This window comes from Macaca fascicularis, chromosome 2, assembly GCF_037993035.2.
Source record: "Macaca fascicularis isolate 582-1 chromosome 2, T2T-MFA8v1.1".
Taxonomy (NCBI): Eukaryota; Metazoa; Chordata; class Mammalia; order Primates; family Cercopithecidae; genus Macaca; species Macaca fascicularis.
The window spans coordinates 137,417,051-137,438,794 of record NC_088376.1 but is presented as its reverse complement, the minus strand read 5'-3'; the positions used below and the strand labels follow the sequence as shown (position 1 = coordinate 137,438,794).

Here is a 21,744-nt window from a genome sequence, read left to right as displayed (position 1 = left end):
AAACAGGATGATAATAGCACTTTCCTCCTATACTTTTTTGAGGAATAAATAAGTTACTATGTACAAGTTGCCAAGATCAGTAATTTGGCTCACAGTGAGAAGTCAACTTATCTGCTTTTATTGGTTTTCATATTTTTGAAAGAGAAACTATGCGATACCCAAAAGTTATGATGAATTCAGGAACACTGTTTAGCTGAAGTATATTTTTGTTAATCACAGTATTGCTCACACTTTTTAAAAAGCAGGACCTGCATATGTATTTTATAACGTAGAATTAGTTCAGTCTCTCTATCAACCACAGCATGCATATGGATTACCTAATCCTTGTGGAAATTCCACAGACCCCAAAGAACTCCCATCCCACAGGTTGGCAACCAGAGCTCTCTCGTGCAACCCTCTCATTTTTCAGGTAAGAGAAAAAGCTGAGACCAGAGAGTTTAAATGAATTTATCAAAGGGCACATACCTAGAGGACAAAGACAAGTGTAAACCTCAAATCCTATGACTCCAATGCAGAGGTCTGTCCTCTTTCCAAAAGTACCCAAAAAGCTCGTTTCAGGTTACTTTAACAATCAGAGATAGCAATAGTCAAACACTTTTGTGTCCTTAAACAGTATTTTGTATTCTGAATTTCTGTTCTCTACATTAGCTTTGTTGTTTCTCCTTGTTAAGTGACAGAGAAACTTCCCTTCATATATTCATATATAAGAGGACAAAAGGAAATTTAGAGAGATGTTCTATGTTCTGTCTACCAGCCACCATTAAAGGTCATCCGGCCCCCTAGGGGATGATGGCCAAATCCTTATTGCTAAGACTGTTCTCACTGCCTTTTTTTACATTTCCTCTGGGGACCAAATGGTGCAAAAGAAAATTCGCTTATTTGAATCTGAAAATCCTTCTCTAACGAGAAGTGATAAAATTTATTATTTTTATCAGAGCCCAAGTAAGTTAAGTGTCTATGAGTGACAGAAATAAAATATAGCTATGAGGTGGCTTGATCTAAAACATGGCACTCTAAATAGCCTGTGATTTAACACATTCAAATCAGAAACTAGAAAGGCCCTTCAATACATGCCAGCCGAAGATCAACTAATTGAATTAATAAAATAAAGGGATGAAAGAAATAAACATACTTATAAATATCCCAGAAGATATGTTGTTGAGATAAAATGTGGTACAAAACAAATATGAGCAGTTCAGTAATTCCCAGAGCCCTGTACAGCATATGGTCTCAGAAAAGACAGAAAAAGTGTCTAGAAACAGAGGACTCAAGTCCCACAGAGTAACCAAAATAGATGTGTTGCTTTTACTTGTAACAGAATATGAAGTGCCAAAATGTAAATGACAGAAAAGATCTTTATATCACCTCAGTTAATATTAAGAAAAAGAATGGTCAAAAACCAAGGTAAATCACCAGGACCACTTGTTTAATAGGAATTTATTTGGAAAATAATTTAATATTGTTAGGGAGAATAAATGGAAAATATAATATTGTATCACTAGTTGAAGAAATAAAGTTCAGTATTTCTCCAGTTGAGAGAGAATCAATGAGCATTTGTGTCAAACGGATTAGAATTCCTAGGTAAGTTTTTTCTCGACTTTGATCAAGGCAGAATCTAATGCTCTTTTACTGCAGATCTACATATTTGCTTCTTGGAAAGAAAAGCTTTTTATCATGTTGGTGGAAGAATACTCACATGATTGCTGCTTTTTCTTTTCACAAGGAGACCCGTTTCCTTTATTAGAATTGCTTTTTACAAAAATGTGTGGAAGAGGGAGCAGGTGGTTGCACTGCATTTCCTTGTATTGTTCAGTAAATATAGTTGGAACTAAAAAATGTCGGGGGACAGTGCTCTTATAACTTCTATTATAGTTGTTTCTTTTTTGAAAAATATAAACAGAAAGAAAATTATTTAAGTAGTAAATGTAAACTTTACTACAGCTTAGGGATAACTGTACATAGAACCATCATATTTAGATTATGTTAAATATTGTTGGGTTTGAAAGGCCAATACCCTTTCTGCCAATTGAGGACTATGGCATGAGCTTTGAAAGCTTTCTGCCTCAGGCAAAAATGAGCTGAGCCACTGCTTTGAAGTCGAATTAGGACACGTTTGCTTTTATTTCTGTAACTCTATCTGCCTCAGTGAACTCCTGTTCTGTAATTTTGAAAATCACAATAAAGCCAATATTCAATCAATTCAGTATTTTTATATTAAAGCAAGAATCAAATTAGAATAACTGTCTCCTTAAAAATGAAAAGGGCCAGGTGTGGTGGCTCATACCTATAATCCCAGCACTTTGGGAGACCGAAGTGAGCGGGTCGCTTGAGCTCAGGAGTTTGAGACCAGCCTGGGCAGCATAGTGAGACTCTGTCTCCACAGAAAATTAGAAAATTAGCCAGGCGTCATGGCATGCACCTGTGGTCCCAGCTACTCAGGTGGCTGAGGTGGGAGGCACCTGAGCCCCGGAGGCCAAGACTGCAGTGAGCCATGATCCTGCCACCACACTGCTGCCTGGGCAAGAGAGAGAGACCCTGTGTCAAAAAAGAAAAGAAAAGAAGAGAAAAAATCTGAGATCTGCATAGCACTGAAATACAATATTATAGAATCCCTTGGTTAAGTGTTTGCCTTTGACATGTTGTACATCAGGATGCCTCTCATCTGTTCTTACATCTCTACCTTTATTGACCAATTCAACACACATCTGTTACTTAAAATGGTGTGCTGGTAAATAGATAGGTGGAGTGTCGAAAAATGTAATAGGGATAAAGTAAACCCACTTAAATAACAAGAGTGTGGCTACTACTAGAAATTATTTTTAGCTTGAAATGTTTTTCTATCGTGTAAATGACATAAACAGCATCATTTCTGGGAGGCTCATAAGAACAGGGTGTGAAAAGAATAAGAGCAAGTTTTATTTTCTTGCTAATTTTCACTTCTCACTGTCTAACTGTTCCTTACTCCCAAGTAGTGGAAATTGTGAAACAGACTCTGAATTAGGGGCATTCACCTATTTCTTCAGGGGTAAGTCTTTAATTGATCAGAAATTATTCATTGCATTGATGTATACTGTCAAGAAGGAACAATTGACAGGAAAGTATCAAATATAAAATAATGACAATGGAGGATTTGATAAATAAGCCAATTGGTCAACATAAAAACTACAACACAAATTACAATCAAAGACAGGAAGAGACCATTTCTGAAGAGACATCTGCCCTCCCATTTTCATTGCAGCACTGTTCACAATAGTCAAGATATGGACTCAGCCTAAGTGTCCATCAATAGGTGAATGGATAAAGAAATTGTTGTATATATACACAGTGGAATATTATCAAGCCTTTACAAAGGAGGAAATTCTGTCATTTGTGACAACGTGGATGAACCTGGAAGATACTATGCTGAGTGAAATAAAGCCAGGCACAAAAAGACAAATATCACATGACCTCACTTACACTTGGCATCTAGAAAAGTCAAGCTTTTAGAAATAGAGAGTAGAATGGTGGTTACCATAGGCTGGTGGTGGGGGAAGCTGGGGGGCGGGAATTGGAAAATGTTGGTCAAAGGGTCCGAAATTTCAGTTAGATAGGAGGGACGTGTTTTTGAGATCTGTGGAACAGCGTGGTGACTATAGTTATTGATAATGTGTTATATAATTCAAAACTGCTAAGAGTATATTTCACCACAAAATAAGGGTGAGTATGTGAGCTAGTTGATATGTTAATTAACTTGATTTAAGCATTTTGCATTGTATTCATATACCAAAACATCACACTGTACCCCATAAAAATATGTAATTATAATTTGTCAATTATAGATAAACATTATGGTTTTTTTTTTTTTTTTTTGAGACGGAATTTTGCTCTTGTTGCCCAGGCTGAGTTCAATGGCACGATCTCAGCTCACGGTCTCTGCCTTCCGGGTTCAAGCGATTCTCCTGCCTCAGACTCTCAGTTAGCTGGGATTACAGGCATGTTCCATCATGGCCGGCTAATTTTTTATTTTTGGTAGAAATGTGTTTTCTCCATGTTGGTCGGCCTGATCTTAAACTCCTGACTCCAGGTGATCCACCAGCACTCCCAAAGTGCTGGGATTACAGGCATGAGCCACCACTCCCAGCTAATAAATATTATTTTAAAGTTTTTAAGACTCAAATATTAAACAAATGAGAATTTTAACTGAAATCTGAATTTGAGCAGTAACCTTATATTTCTTCATGCATATTTCTCTGTAACATCAGGAGGGCTTTTTTTAGCTAAATTATTAAAATTGCAGAAAGACTGTTGCAGTTCTTTTTTCAGGCTTTGAAAGACATTTCTACAGAGTTACAGAGTGATAGTTTTTTTTTCCTGGACATATCTCCATAGCCAAGATAGACAAGGATTGGAAAGATAGTGTAGGGGGGTAGGAAGAAATGTATGTGTAAACACATATATTTATTACTGAGATAGTACAAATACTATTTTTATTACTCTTTTCTATCACTTTTCTCAAAGCCTGTGAAACTACTATCTATATTTGACTTGAACCTGAGACAGCTGTGAAGTCTCCAGCATATCCTTTTGTGCCTAAAGAAATTAGCATTTATAGAGCCCTACTGATTTAAAGAACAGACTGGGATTACTTTTGATTATTGATTTCTAGGGGCATTTTCTTCATGTTTATTTTGCATATCCAGACATAATTGCATATCCTTTCATAATCAAGTACTTATATAGACACTATTTCTTAAATGTCAGGTGGCTCTGTAATATTTTAATAGTGCAATTTATAATGAAGCCATCACTTATTTTAACTTATTCAGAAAAAGTATCATTCAGAAAGTATAAAAGATTCCTTTTAAAATAAGGTTTTTTTCATGGTTTTTTACTCTATTTGATGAATACTTTGATGTGCTATTAATGGTCAATAGTAGTACTGTGCATGCGTGTATATGTGTGCGTGTGTGTGTGTGTGTGTGTGTGAGAGAGAGAGAGAGAGAGAGAGAACGATTTCTCCAGCTTTCTAAGGAGTCATTCATTGTCCCGGGTAAGAAGACCCTTGTGATTTGGCAGGGCAACTTCATCTTCTACTAATGACCTCATTTCTGTTTACCAGTGAAAGTGGACATTTCATTAAGCTTTTAAAAATCACCCATAATGCAAGAAGAGAACAATAAAGCCCCCATGACATTCCTTAAAGGAAAGAGTTTAAATTTTGATAAAAGAAAATGAGATGTAATGTGGAATGGACAGTGTTATTGTGATGCAGCACCTTTATTCACTAGCCCTTAATTATTTCAGATATTTTATTGCACATTTTCCCTGTCTGTATGGTTCTTTTGTATCATTTGCAACCTGATGAAGCCCCTCTCTGGAGTTAGCTTCTGAGTGTTGGTGTGGGAATGATAAACCAGAAGCACTACCTTTGGATTCATTAAAGGATGGGCTTTCCATAGTTAGGTTGTACTAAAGAGAATTTCCATTTTGCAAGGGCAGTGTAAATTTTGCATATCATTTTAATAGCAAGGCAGGTCAATCAAATCATAATTGTCTACAATTAGCACTCCCATGAGCTGTAGGCTTCTTTATCTTCTCCGAGACTGAACTGAAAAAGAAATTGTTATTTACTGTCACTGAAGTCATAGAAAATGCTTGCTATTCAGTGTAAGCGATGAGGAAAGTGCGAGTCTGGCAACAAGGCTTTGGCATAAATTTAAGATCTGCACACCAAAATGCACATTGTATCAAGCGTGGCTATGTGCAAAATGTGCTATTACAAAGCACTTTCTTTCAGCATACAAAGCAGATCTTGGCAATGAAACATCTAGTGTTGACAGCATTTTGGTTTGGAGCTAATCTAAAGATTGCTTTCTAACATTTTCAGGGGCTCTGAACTCTCTGGAAAAGGTACATTTTGATACTAAAAATGAGGAAGCAGAGAAGTGCTTTATATTTCCTAGTTCGTTCTATCTGAAGTGCCAGTGCTGTCATTTTGGGAATCGTTTCTTGAGTCTCATCACTGTACCAGAAAGTCCAGGTACAAGCTGGAGGTTGCAGGAACTGCAAGCTTGAGACTGTGGCATGAGGGAATTGTCTAAGCTTCATAAAATATTGCAATAACTCTATCCATCTCTCACTATGTCACATTCTCTGCTGTGAAAATTTAAACTCCTTTCCTTAGCAATGCCATGCTTCTTTAGCAGTCTTGCCAAAAGGAAGGAGGTCAATACATTTCTTGCCAGTGCTGTTGCTAGTTCTCTTCAGTCCCCCTAAGCCATTGCTGGGCATCCTGTTTCGAGTGTCACTGAATTTGGTCCCATCATTACACTTCTTCATCTTGAGATGTCTCTGGAGCGAGGAGTGAAGGATAGTCAGTCCCACCGAAAGAACTTCAGCTAAAGATGGGAGAGGGGATGTTCTCTTTAAAAAATTCCTCATGAGAAAAAGAAAGGATACAGAATGCAAGCAAAAATACAAAATAGCTTCCAGAGTTGCTCTTCACATTTTTTGCATTTACAGATATGAAGGTAAGCACTTTAGTTGGGCGCTTGAAGGACACTGCTATATCAATAGCAGCAGTCATGGTACCAGGAAAGAGATATTTGATAGGAAAGATGCTTCCCTGGCAGAAGCATTAAAAATAAAGACAATGAGGCAGGTGGTTCACCTGAGGTCAGGAGTTCAAGACCAGCCTGACCAACATGGCGAAACCCCGTCTCTATTAAAACTACAAGAATTAGCTGGACATGGTGGTGGACACCTGTAATCCCAGCTACTTGGGAAACTGAAGCAGGAGTATCACTTGAACCCATGAGGCAGAGGCTGTAGTGAGCTGAGATCATGCCACTGTATTCCAGCCTGGGCAATAGACCAAGACTCTGTCTCAAAGAAAAACAAAAGTGAAGATAAGGGGTGGCAGTATATTGTGGAGTCACAATATGATGAAAGATGCTGGTACCCACTGGTGTCAGTTCCTGAAAGAACGTGTGGTAGAACTGAATATAGTGGAATAGTATCTCAGGAAACTGTTATCTCTTGGATAACTTATCTCAGTTACCCAGTGGAAATGGCTCATATATGCTCAACTAAAGGCAGAGACTAAAACAAGAGAGAGAAAGAGGAAATAGTGAGTATCAAAGTCTTAGGAGCCTAGCATGAGCTTTGTGAAGCTTCGTATAGGAGTTAGGACACCATGATAGCCCTACAAAGGCAAGAGGGGAAAAAAATAAAATAAGACAGTTAAAGGATTGTCAAGCTCATAACTTGATCTCTAGATATCACTGACCTAGGACAAGGTTCAACAAACCTTTTCTTAAAAGGTCAGATAAACATTTTAAGCTTTATGAACCATACAGTCTCTTTTACATCTACTTAACTCTTCTCTTATAGCATAAAAGCAGCCACAGACAGTAGTAATTGAATGAGTGTGATTGTGTTCCAATATATTTAGTTAACAAAGCAGGCAAGTCATAGTTCACTAACCTCTGGCCTAGAACCAGCCCTAAAATATGAGGAGAAAAAGGAAATAGCATTTTTAGTGTTTTTCCTCCTTGGTCGTTGTTCTCCTTATCTTAGGACCTTCACAAGTCAGACTTGGTAGTATCCTAAACCAGAATGGATTAGGTAGACATTTATAGTCTAAACAAGGAAACAGACAATATATAATAGTGTCATCCATAAAGCAACAACTTACAATACAACAAAATGCAGCAAAATTTTAAACATGCTGATCGATGTCTTTTGATTTACAGTACAGACTCTTCAATCCTAACCATTGACTATGTGTTATTTGAACCTTAAATTATCCTTAGGTTTCTACATTGTTTTAGATCATTGAGTACATACTGCATCCCAGACTTTCCACCAAAGTGGTGCGATTTGTAAGCATCAGAGCAAAATTCTCTTCCTGACTGTATGAATTGGTGATAAAAATCTTGAATGACATCAAGTAAGCTTTCACACACTTTTAAATATGCTTTGTTTTAAAGTAGGTCAGACTTCCCAGTTGGCATCACAGAAAATGGTCCAAGTTACTTTTACAATTTTGCCTAACAGCAATTTTGTTTGACAGAATTTCTTCTAGCAAGTGGCTATAGAAGGATTAAATCTCCTTCATAATAGAATTTTACAATGGAACTACAAATAAAAACTTAAATGTCAGTATTATATGTATTAATGTATCTCCAGGTAAACACCAGAGTGACATATTTCATGTTAAATTGACTGGTCTTATACTTAAGTGACCAGGGAAGGAATGTAGCTAGAGGCAGAATGTCATTCATCACATATTACTTTTTAGAAAGCAGAGTTTCAGGACTTCATTTTTTAAATTTATAGCTTTGATTGGTAAAACTTCTTGGCTTTTGAATTTAAAAAAATTCATATTCCTAGTATTCACTTACCATTGTTAATAGAAAGCCCACTGGCCAAATCGTTTGGCATAATGTGCTTGTGATTTACACAGGAGGTTGTGAAAGGTTTTGTAAAGTCTAGCTTGTTTGAATATATCAAATTATCATTTTTATTACAGCTTTTTATTTATCATAGTACATAAAATGATTTTAGAAATCTCCAAAGAATGCTGATTTGATATGGATTTTGCTTTGATACAATTAACATTTATTGCAAATGCAGATTTTTATGATAAGTAAACTCTGATAGTATTATAGTAGATTTTTTAACTGTATTGAGAATGCATAAATCACATTATTCTCAAATATTTTCAGTCAGAATTATATATACGTACATATATATATAAACATAGTCATGGAGGCAATAAATGAAAAGTCAGTGTAGCTCTTCTCTCTAAGACATAAAAGTTATGTTTCTTTCCATCTCAAAGAGAAAGTCTATAAACAAAGATAGGTGCTACAAATTTCTGCATACCTCTCATGTCAGTGTACAACTCTATTAAATGCAGATTTGATTTTTTTCTATGTCTTCAAGGGTCTGAATCTTCATAAAAAGTAATCAATCACTAATTTATTTGTTTGGGGGTTGTAGTTTGATATCTCTTTTGGAATACCTCAACGTTATATTGATGTTATAATCGTATTAAATACAATCTGATTCTTCTTTAGGCTTTCCAATTACAGCCTTTCTTTACATTTTTTTTTCCGCCTCTGTTCATCTGTTTTTTGTTGTTGTTGTTGTTGTTGTTGTTGTTTTTGAAAATTCTAGCCAAGGCACTTAGCGCTATACCTGGCATATAATAAACACTTGATCATTGTTAGCTATCATCATTATTTATGTTAATTTCCTATTGCCAATATAACAAATTACTACAAACTTAGTGGCTTTTTGGCACCAGGGATCTGTTTTGTGGAAGAATTTTTTTTCCATGGACTGGGGTGGGTGTCGGGGAGAGTTTGGGGATTATTCAAGCACATTACATTTATCTATGGGTACTTTATTTCTGTTATTATTACATTGTAATATATAATGAAATAGTTATACAACTCACTATAATGTAGAATCAGTAGGAGCCCTGAGCTTGTCTTCGTGCAACTAGATGGCACCATCTGGGGCTGATGGGAGACAGTGACAGATCATCAGGCATTAGATTGTCATAAGGAGCACACAACCCAGATCCCTCGTATGTGCAGTTTGAAGTAGGGTTTGTGCTCCTATGAGAATCTAATGCTGCCGCTGATCTGACAGGAGGCAGAGCTCAGGAGGTAACGTGAGCAATGGAGAGCAGCTGTAAATACAGATGAAGCTTCGCTTGCTTGCTCACTGCTCACCTCCTGCTGTGTGGCCCCGTTCCTAACAGGCCACAGACCAGTACTGGTCCGTGAACCAGGGGGGTTGGGCGCCGCTACTTTAAACAACACACATTTGTTCCCTTACAGTTCTGTAGATTAGAAGTCCAACACAAATCTCATTGGGCTAACATCAAGGTGTCAGCAGGGCTTTATTACTTGGGGCTATAGAGGAGAATCCATTTCCTTCCCTTTTGCAGCAGCTTCTAGAGGCTGCCCATGTTCCTTTGCTCTTGGTCACCAGCAAGTGATTATATGGCTCAGATCTCTGTTTGTGTAGTCATACCTCCTCCTCTGACTCTCCTGCCCCTCTCTTTCCCTTCTAAGGACCCCAGTGATTACAGTGGACCTACCTTAATTCACAGCAAGATGGCTAATTTAATCACCTTTGCCATGTACATTACTTCCCTATTGCTCTTGAAACAAATTACTACAACACAAATTTATTCTCTTACAGTTCTGGAGGTCCAGAGTCCAAAATCAATTTCACTTGGCTAAAAATCAAGAAATTGACAGGCCTATGTTGCTTAGGGAGTTTCAAGGGGACAATCTGTTTTTCTGCCTTTTCTGGCTTCTAGTGGCCACCTGCACTCCTTAAGTCATGGTCTCTTTCTCCATCTTCAAACCAAGAGCACAGCATATTGAAATGTTATTCTCTGACTACCACACCTGGTTCTGTAGTCACGTTTCCTTTTCCCTTACTGTGACCCTCCTGCCTCTCTCTTACAAGGACTCTTGGGTTTACATTAGGCCCATCTGGATAACCCAAGTTTGTTCCTATCAAATGATCTTTAACGTAATCATGTCTGTGGATTCCCCCTTGTCATGTCAAGTAACATATTTTCAGGTTTCAGGAATTAGAATGTAGACTTTTTCTGGGGACTTATTCTGCCTACCCCACCAGTATTAGGCCCAGACTCTCTCTTAAGCTTACCTTTGAATCTCCCAGCCACTCATTGAACACTTGTGTCTAGATCCTCTGTCTGAGTCTCAAAGACTATTTTTACTATACCTTTTTCCAGCCCCAGAGTGGCTCCTCCTACTTTTCCTGTTTCTTCCATTTTTCCAAGCTCAAAACCTTAGAGTTAGTTTTTCTTCATTGTTTGTCAAGGATCTTTACTCTCTTGATTTTCTGGGTTTGTGTTTGGGAGAATTGGTGGAGGAAGATAATTGGATTATTCATTTACATATTATTTCAATAGGTAGACCATTGTGCTTTTAATATAAAACTATGCATACTGTGCTGCTGAGATACAAAGAGAAAGGGAGTGTTTATAAAACCATTTTTAAAAATGGCTTTCGATATTATGAAGTATATAGGATGTGTATTTTCTGGACAGTTTTATTCGGATCACTGAAATTTTGCATTGAGTGGTTGTTTAAGAATGTAAGCCCAGTGTAATTCAAGGGATATTAGTATACCACTCTGAGATAGACCTCCTAATTTGCCCAGTTACACTAATTCCTAAACAAAGAATGCAAAAATCCTAACTTCTACGAAAGAGAAGCTTCTTGCCATTTGTTTTCAAATTTTATATGAAGGTTTATGGCTGCACAGCATTTTGGCCAATGGAGAAGGTGAAATATTTTCTTCTTTGTTGGTGAAATCTGTGAATGGCAAATTTTCTTCAGTGGGGATCTCAGAGTAGCCTCACACTGTTTTTCTCTGGGATACTGTCTTGCCTTCACTTGTCTGGAGGACAGGTACCAAGAATCAATCAGGAGTCAGTTTGCATATTTGAAGAATGGGAGTGACATGAGGGGATTATCTCGATGGAAACTGGGAAGAGGGACAGTTATCCCTAGGAAAGGAAGTCGATGAAAGTGGGCATTCTCCCAGAATTCAAGGGGGAGGAGCAATTTTAAATGCAGAGTAGAGTCTGTTACTCAATTTCAGAAACCCCGTGTTCAGATTCCCTGAGACACATACACCAAGATGGGACTAAAGAATCAGACTTATTAAAAAGTACGGGAGAAGTGTCTGTAAAGGAAAAAAGGTGAAGGAGCAGAAATGGGCAGAGAACCTCAGACTGCGAGTCAGGTCCCATGTGGGTGAACAAAGAGTGGGGAGGAAAACTTGTTTAGGAAGAATGTCAGACTACAGCATGGTTCTGAGGATGCTGTAGCTGTGAAAATGGGGAACGAAGCTGTGAAAATGTTGAGTCAAAGTTGCCCATTAGAGAAATCCTTCATGGGGCAGGAACGAGCCAGCATTAGCACCTCCACCCAGTTCAGTACTAGGAGCAGCACAGGGAGGTGTGTGGCCACAGTGCTCCTGGGGTAGCAGGTAGAGGCTATCAGTCAACTGTATTCTGTGCCGCAGGTTCTCTTGAAGTGAAACCTAAGGAGGAACCTCCATGTCTGCACCAGTCTACACCTTGATTTGTACATATCCACTTCATGCTCATTTTGGGAGCAGCCTTAAAATGATTTTAATTTTGGCTTCCTTCCTTCTCCTACCAATCAGTTATTGTGTCATATAGGCAAAGCCACCACAATATCTCTATAACAATATAATAACGTTTTAAGTATCAATAATATTAACCTTTGGATTAAAATACACATTATAAAGGGAGTTATGCAAATATTTTGAGTTGAACATTTTCAATCAGAATTATATTTGTGATATTTTTTCCAAGTGTTGCGTGGAGTTATTGTTCATACATTCTCATTACTGTATAATATTATCTTGCATGAATTCACCAGATTTTAGGTTTTCTGACTCTGAATCGGAGTTCTTTTTATCAACCTTTTTTTTTAATATAAACTGGGTTAATAGGATTGACTTATCCCTAATGCCCTGCTAAGGCCTACTGTATTGGAGAGCAGTTGATATCTGGCTGGATAAAAGGGAGAAGAACAACCTTGTTAGTTTCATGTGTAGAACACTTTGGAAAGCAGAGAAAGATTGCTTTCCCTCCTTTACTGCAAAGTGAGGTTGCAGGAGTTGGGGAATGTTGAGGTGGAAATGGATGCTTAAGAGCGGCAGGAAGACCCTGAAGGGCTCTTGCTACTGCAGCTGCCAGTTTTAACAACTGCAGAGCAAACTCAACTTACCTTGCTAGTATTATTTTCCTCTATGGTTTATTCAATACTATTGCAAGAGAAAAGCATCATCAGGGTAGGCATGAGAATAACCATAGAGTTAATGTTTGAGATACATTTGCTTCATACAACCCAATAAGTGATTTTAGAGCTCACAACTTACCACATGACTGACTGAAATTTCATGAACCATTATACCAGTATGACAGCATGATTTAAAGATCAGTGTGAGGTTAAAACCAGTGTTTCTGGATGTCTGTATAATTTGCAATTGGCTTGCTACTTTTTGGAAACATCAAGCATTTGCACTGCATTGTGATTGGGAATCAGTCATCATGTTTTATTTCTTCTAGGTCCTTAGCACTATTCCCTTTATCAAAAAGAAAGACTTTCACCATGAGAATTATCTCTTAAATGTATTTGAACGTGTTATTCATTAAATTTATTTTGATTCCATGTTTTCCAAAAGTTTTTTTTTTTTTTTTAAACTCTTGGGAAAGCACTACAGTAATGAATCAATACAGTAGAGTTCATGCAACTAAGAGATAATAGGGCTCAGGAAAGCAGGAAGCCAATAAACCAACCACGGTAACTGTGCTTAGATCTCAACTTGGCGCTGAACAACCTGGGCCTCCAGAACAAAGTGGCGTATTATTATCTAGTCCTCGTTATCACAAAAAAAAAAAAAAAAAAAAGAACAATGGTTCGTTTGCAGAAAGTTGATTCACCTTGGCTGTAAACTTCAAGAAAACTCTCATACTGTACTTTACGCAGATGTTAGTCAGTAGCATAATTGTATCCTTAACTAACTGAATGAATCTTTATTGAGGACCTACTAAATGCCTTTGGGTGTTTCATTTTGCTGATTTGGAGGAAGGAGAAGGGCAGGTGAAATAAAAACTAACATCGCTTGTTTAACAAGTGATAGGAGGACAGACAAGTAAGTAGAATGTTACATACTGATAAGTGTTTTAGTTGAAATAAGCTTAGAATTACTCTGTATAGGAGCATCAACCCAGAGAAGGAGGATTAAGGAAGAGTTCACTTGAGGAGGTGATTCCTGATGTTGGAACCAAGCTTTGAAAAACATTTGAAGGTTATCTCAAAGATTGCAGTTGGTGTGGAAAGTCAGAAAGCCAAAGACAGGACAGAGACAACAGGAGTTGTAGTCCCCAGAAGCAGCATGTGCAAAAGACTCAGGGACCAAAGAGAGCATGGGGCTTCTCAGAGGCTAAGGTTTTGAGAAGGACCTTAACCATGAAGGACCTCATATTCAGGTGAAGCAATTTTGCATTATGCCTGAGAGGTTAAAGAACTTTGCAAAGTTTGATGTCAGGAATTGACATGATTAGATTGTTAATTTTGAGATATCATGGTACAGGCAGGATGGAGATATGAATTAAAACTGAGCAAGACTGGAGAAGCTTGTTAGAAGGTGTCTGAAGCAGAGATGTGATGACAGTAAATAATATTGCTCCCGCCAGGATACTAATCAACGGTATCCTCCATAATAATAAAGAATACATGGAGAGTTATTTCACTTAACTGCTTCTCTTCATGGCCTGCAACAAAAACACTCAGCACTGCTTGGAAGTAAAGTTGATGTTTGTATAGATACATTAAGGACACAATGGAAAACTGTCCTTAATAATGGAATTTCTTTCTCTCTTCAACAATTTTATTAGAACTGTCATATGCTTGGATCTTCAATGAATACCCATCGTTTGTTGAAGAAGATAGTCGGAGATTTGTCTCTCAGGAGACAGGACACCTCTACATATCTAAGGTGGAGCCGTCGGATGTGGGAAATTACACATGTGTGGTGACAAGTTTGGTGACAAATGCCCGAGTGCTGGGCTCTCCAACTCCTTTGGTGCTACGTTCTGATGGTAATGAAACTTCTCCAAGTGCAAGTCTGAGTGCAAATGGTGCTGAGGCTGCAAAAAAAAGCAATTGGGAAAATGTATAAAGTACATCGAGAAGAATTGTCACTTCATGTTTTTTGGCACAAAGACTATTTTATGAGTACAATGACAAAAATGATTTGATAAATCATAGGTCCTTATGCATAATTCTTACCTAGGGCAAGCTTCATAATTTGCAGGGACCAGTGCAAAATAATAATGAGTGGCCCCTTGTTCAGAAGTCATTAAGAATTTTAAGACAGCAATGGCAAAGTATTAAACCAAGCATGAGACCCTTCTGAGTCCAGGGCTCAGGTTGACTCTCATGAAGTCACCTATCCTGACCTTTGCCAGCTTGAGGTTTTTAAAGCTCTGGATATTTTGTAATAGGCTAAAAAGCATCACTAAAAAAACCATTAAAGAAAAAAATCTGTTTCATCAACACCTTGATGGCTGTTTAAGGGGAGTCTATGAGCTGCCGAGGAAGCAGATCCATAAGCCTGGGTAGTTGACCCACTTACACAGAACCATATCTGATACAGCATAATGCTATGATCACAAAGCATTGAAGCACTTTTTCCAGTCAGTTATAATTGAATTTGACCTTTCCCATTTATTAAGTCATTGTTTCTTAACTCCAGGGAGCCATTTAATAAGTTTAAGATTGGTATCTCTGCTACCACGGTATCATTAAGTAAATTCCCTGCCATAATTTTTGTTCTTTAGGGAAATTTCAGGAAGCAGTAATATATTATATATTTCAGTTTGACTAGCAATGTCAAAATTGAATACACAATTTCAAAGCCTCCCATTTTGTGTAATATAAAAGACTTAGTGGTTTTCTTGGAACTGCTCTGTACTTGGTAACCTATGAATCAGCAAATCCAAAGTCCTTAAATGTTTACTAATATTGTGTGTTTGACCCAAGTTAGTTCAGGTTTTTTAAAGCTCTGGATATTTTCTTATAGGCTAAAAAGCACCACTAAAAAGTCATTAAAGAAAAAAATCTGTTTCATCAACAACTTGATGGCTGTTAAAAGGGAATCTGAGCTGCATAGACTAAATTTTATTTAATTGAAATCACTAGAAGAGCTGGTTCAAAATGGAGCAAAAGAAAGTTTTATTTAAGAAAAAAGAGGCAATTCCAAAGGAAAATTGAAACGATTAATTTTATATTGTGGATTTATAGGTGTGATGGGTGAATATGAACCTAAAATAGAAGTTCAGTTTCCAGAAACTCTTCCAGCAGCTAAAGGTTCGACTGTGAAATTGGAATGTTTTGCCCTTGGAAAGTAAGTTTTATAACATTTACTCCTATGTGCTGAAATATTAGGTTGCTATAAGAAATCAGAATGGTTTTTGAAAGATTCTTCTTTTTTATTTTCTAAAATTTACTTTCATTTTGAGGCAAAGGAAAAATAAAATGCAGGGGAAATGCACATATAAAATTTAGTTGAAACTTTAATATTTAAAGTCGATTTGAAGAAAATTACTCTGCCTGCCTAATTTCATAAAATAAATTGGTGGGGTTTTTTTCCCCCTTATTCATTTGCTGTAATCTAATATAGTGGGTCTGTATTAGGCTTTTTTCTCGAAATCATGAATTGACTCAAGAAAAATGAAGTTTATTTTATTAAAATATCAACTTAAAGAGTTGTTAAATCCTTTTATCCGGTTTATATAATTGACTGTTGGAAGTGTTTTTCTGCATTTAAAATCCTGTGCCTTCTTGTTCAATCTTAAAAGCTTTACTTTCTCAAATCGAAAAGGCTTCCAGACAACAGCAAACAACTTGACAATTTTCTTCTTAGTCCCATACCTCAGATTAATTGGAGAAGAAGTGATGGACTGCCATTTTCCAGCAAAATTAAATTAAGGAAGTTCAATGGTGTACTTGAAATCCCCAACTTCCAACAGGAAGATGCAGGTTCCTATGAATGCATTGCTGAGAATTCACGAGGAAAAAATGTTGCTAGAGGGCGTCTCACTTACTATGGTGAGCATCTGCTTTGGGCAAATTGGAGTTTTAGCTTTTACTTTCTCATCTATAAAATATTGTTGTTGTTTAGGGGTGAGAGATTATAGCAGAATCCCAATGTTCAACTTGTTGGTTAAACATTTTGTTCAACATTTTGTTAAGTGTTCATAAACATTTATCGTAGGGGGTATTAAAAAGAAATAAATTTTTGTAATGAAGTTGAATATATACTCATTTTGCATTTTAAGATGATTCATGCAAAGATGAAATATTTCATATTTTTTTCCTAAGAATAACCTCTCACACACTTAAACACATTAGAGAGAGATCTCTTTTCTGTCTGTCTTCTCCTCTAGAAAACAGGTTTTGTATCTTTTTTGTTACCTCTACTAAAGAGAAAAAAAAAAAAACTGCCTTTTGGGAAAAGTTGCAATTACTGTATTAAACAAACCACATGAACTCTGGCTCCTGTTGAGTTCTTCAGTGTTACTCTATCCCTTCCAAAAATGTATCTGTACTCTGTTTGCTGCCTTTAATTTGTAATCACTTTTTTTTGATGTACTGCTCAATTTGGGTAAGGAAGGCTCTAAGACCCTGACTAAGCCAAGTAACCTTTTCTCATACTCTATCTTAGTTCCTTCTTTCTGCGCAACCACTACGTGATCTAAGGATAAGAAGTGACCATTATGGGAACACGCAGGACATTCCAACCGTATTAATGTTTCAGTAAAAATATTTTTAGCTGTATACTAATAAACAATTGTATGCTTCATATGATAAGGAAATCCAAAGCTAAATTATCATTTAATTACCTTATCAGGCCACAACCCAGTTTCTTTGTGATTAGTTTTTCTGCCCTTGTCTATTTTTTTTTCCTTTTTCTGCATGTTAGTTTCCATTATGATCACAAAATGGCTGCCAGCAGTGACTAACACATCAGTTGCTACTCATCCTTCCTTTCTCCGAAACATCTAGAAGTCCCCTGCTCAAACCTCACTGGCTACGTTTTCATTCCTAAACCAGTCACTGGCAAGGAGAAATTAGATTAGACAATTAAGTGCTTCACTTGGAATAGAGAAAAATGTCATGTTTCTATAGACAATGTGAGGTGATGGAAGAGTAGACAACTGAATGAACAATTGGGGTTATTTTAGGAATAAGGAAGAGAGGAAATGAATGCACAATAGAAAACCAACAGTGTCTGCTATACTTAGTAAAAGAGGCAGACTATTGCTTTAGTCCATTGTGTAGGTAATATGATACATACCTAAAATATAAATCAGAAATTTATGCCATAAAGCATTTCATGAAAGTTGCCTTGCAATTTCTGTTTAACATTAGTATATTAAGTAGATGCCATGCAGTTCTCCGGTTATCTGCTCTAATATTTCATGTGAAAAATAGTGTATAGAATGTTTACATCTCATATGATGGAATAAGGGGAGAAATCAGAATTGATGTGGCAGTTATGATTTCAGGATTTTTTAGTCCAGCAAATTATCCTCCCATTTGGAGAAGAAGAGTATTACTATGGGAAGCTTGTGGGATTTTTTTTTTTATTTTTTTTTAGAAACTTGGGTCTCTATAAGAGGCTGATGTGTGAGTCTGTTCACAGTCATATTCTCTCTCAGGCTGATCATTCCTGAAAGAAAAAGAAAATGTGTTTTAATATAGAGGGAAGTGATTTGGTACTGAACTATACTTCATACTGAGCAAGTTGCATGTATGTGTGTGTATATATATACACACACACACACACACACACATATATACACACACAAAAAAAAGAGAAAACTTAGACCTATACATTTTCTGTAAAAGCTAAATAGCCATAGTTTCATTTCAATTTCATTTATAAAAAAGCAATTTTATGAGCTAGAAATGGAAAGACAAATCTTCCCATGGTTGCAATTAAATGGAAATAGATAAACTGTTTCTTCATATGGAGGATGCAAATGTGAATCCCACAGTACACATCACATACATAATGCAATGTGAAACCAGTAAGACATCTCACCTCCGAGTTTTGGATTTAAAACACAAGCTGAGACTTGGCTGGATATACTGCGTACAGTAAGTGACTTTCATTGTAAGTGGTACAATGCTTTCATCTGTAAAATGAATTTTCCAAATACCCTCTAAAGCATAAGTTGAAAATGATACATCCACTTGATGGAACTTATTTGCATACACAATTTAAAGTTGCATCGGTTACTTCTTTTTCTGGCAAAAAATCACATGACTCAAGTTGAACCAACTTATCCATCTTTTCCTGCTTTGATCTTAATTCACTCAGAGGTTCTTAAGATACTCACTGATTTGTATTTAATTAAGTTATTTCTAACTTGTGGAAAATATTTTTTCCTCAGCTATAGAAGTTTCTCTCCTATGGATGTTAATTTTTAGTTCATAATTAAGAACAATGTATGCTGTTATTCACTTATTAAGTTATCATCAGTTGTGATCTCATGATTCGAAGCTGCACTTGGAAAGCAAAATCAGTTTTGTGTACCTGTATTACCGTCTACTAATAGATATCTAAATAATATAATACAGTGCTCAGAATTTTGATAATAGAGAAAGCATATAATTAATTTGCCTTAGGAAATAACAGATTGCAACATCCATCCTCAAATGTAGAAATGTTTCATACATTCACTGAGTAGATACTTAGTGAATGAAATATAATTCTAGCCTCTGTTCTCACTTCAATCTGTTACTCATAGTCATGTCCATTTCTGTTAATCCAGATAAGATAATAAAATAATAAATACACTTTATTTGCCGGGTGTTTAAAATTTCTTTTCTTCTCCTTTTTCTTTCATTGAAGCAAAGCCCCATTGGGTTCAACTCATAAAGGATGTGGAAACAGCCGTGGAGGACAGTCTTTACTGGGAATGTAGGGCGAGTGGCAAGCCCAAGCCCTCCTACCGATGGCTGAAAAATGGAGCAGCCTTAGTGCTAGAGGTAAGGTAACATGGATCGAAAATGGATTTAGAGGCCTGGTAAATCCACCCTTTCCTCACTTTGTGTTTAGTAGATGCTTTCTTTAGTCCCTAGTACCAAAATAAACTGTTGAGTTTACACACTTTCCTTTACTTCTAAGCAGTGGTAGAGGAGGAAAAATATCAAATCAAGTACCCAGTCTGCCAGTGAGGAGAGCTTTTCAGCATGGCATTTCACCGGGAAGAAGTCCTGGTGTGAATTTAGTCTGTAAAGTAATCTACTGTTTTTTTTGGTATTGAAATTAGAGAAGGCCTTACTTTAATCAAATTTAGGATATCATTTCCTTTTCCTGTTTGACAACTTGGTGTGGCCTCTGGAGAATGAATGTATCTATTACTTGGTTACCTTGTTACATAAGTACATATTTTCTCCATCACTGTCATTCTCAAGCCATGTAATTTATGCCCTTTTTTTGTATACTAAGTCAATTATGTTCTTTCAATTTCCATACCTAACCTTTCATACTACCTAGAAACTCTGGTAAATATATGTGTTTCCCAGAAACCTTTCTAATCCACAGATTTTATAATGTTTTTAACTTGCATGATTTGAAAAAACATAGTGAAAATATTTCCAGCTGATGGGATAAAAATCAACCTCATAAAACATTTTTTAAAGTCATGGTACATTTTTAAGAAACTTTAACTGTAGGGGGAAAAGTAAAATGATTTCATATTTTACCTCTTGCTTTGTTATCTATTTTATGATATACTTTTGGACTGAAGGATGTTAATTCGTACTTCTAATGCATAGCTATTATGTAAATTAGTCTTTCACATTTAAAATAAGGAAAAGGTTAAATTTCAAGCCAGCCTGTCTAATATTCTCAGAAAAATGCAGGAAGTTTGTGTATGAGTGAAATGATAGTTCATTTTTATTCTAAAGTGATATGTTTATTTATATGAAAGACATTTTTATTATCATCTAGGAGAGAATACAGATAGAAAATGGTGCCCTTACAATAACAAACCTAAGTGTGACTGATTCTGGCATGTTCCAATGCATAGCAGAAAACAAACATGGCCTTGTCTATTCCAGTGCTGAACTCAAAGTTGTTGGTAAGACTGATTTTCTCTGTTCTCCTGTTAATTTTTTGTCTTCAATTCTTGATTGTTTCCAGAAGCAGTAATACTTACTTTTCACGTTTGGTTCCTACATCTAATAATATCTACAGTATTATAGCATGATCATTCAGTTTCTAATCAAGGCATACCTTTTAACAGTTTCTAAGGAAAAACAGCAACTATGGCCAGAATTGAGGACCAAGGGTTAAGTAAATCTACAGTAGGAATCAAATATTGGCGTAAGATATCCTTATCCACCTCCAATATTACCAACTAAGCAAAGCCTTTTAGGAGAATAAGTGATTTTGGTGTTCTCTGTTGCCGGTCCCTAATAGCAAATACCAAAATTTAAGTCAGTCATATTTGATTCAAAAAGAGTTGCCTTTGCCTTTAGTGGCTCTGTTAGAAGCATGACACATTGGACACATTGAGGCTTTCATTGTCCAAGGCTCCACTGCTTGAAATCATAGATGATCTTCTTGTACTTTAGGTATAGGAGAAAAAGAAAATTTTCTGTCATGTTTAAAACAATTGTCCAGAAGAACATTTACATTGCAAATGATTGAAAATCCAAGCAAAACGCCATGTCATAGTATAGCATAGCACAAATGAATGGAAGGAAGGGAGGAAGGGAGGAGGAGCAGGAGGGCTTGTTCATCTGTCCATGTTATTAAAATGGAGAATTTGGATTTCAGCATAATTTGGTCCAGCGTTCAAATATCATCACCATTATCAGGTTCTATATGATGTTTCCCAACAAATTGAATTTATTACCACAGTCATTCCGGTGGAAGAAAGACGGCTGTCTTAATTGCTCAAAGGGAAGTCAAAGTGTTGCGTGCCATTGGCCCCAGATAGCCTAATTTGGGTTAATACTTGTTTCTGAACCAATCCATATGGTCAGCAAGTGATAAGGCCCTGCATGATTTAAGTCAGTGTTTCTCAACCAGGGACAATTTTGCCCTGAGGGAAATTTAGAAATGTCTGGAGATATTTTTGGTTGC

The 21,744-nt window shown here is 36.6% G+C and overlaps 1 protein-coding gene across 3 annotated transcripts in view; it reads left to right on the top strand.

The window, feature by feature from the left end:
* Nucleotides 1-21,744, top strand: part of CNTN3 (contactin 3) — a 339,006-nt gene that overhangs the window by 220,155 nt on the left and 97,107 nt on the right. For all 3 annotated transcript variants that reach the window (XM_005547627.5, XM_015446200.3, XM_065538896.1), the window contains exons 6-10: nucleotides 14,474-14,677; nucleotides 15,882-15,984; nucleotides 16,504-16,688; nucleotides 19,501-19,637; nucleotides 20,605-20,734. In XM_005547627.5, the coding sequence (XP_005547684.3) occupies nucleotides 14,474-14,677; nucleotides 15,882-15,984; nucleotides 16,504-16,688; nucleotides 19,501-19,637; nucleotides 20,605-20,734 (759 nt within the window). The remainder of the gene's footprint in view (nucleotides 1-14,473; nucleotides 14,678-15,881; nucleotides 15,985-16,503; nucleotides 16,689-19,500; nucleotides 19,638-20,604; nucleotides 20,735-21,744) is intronic.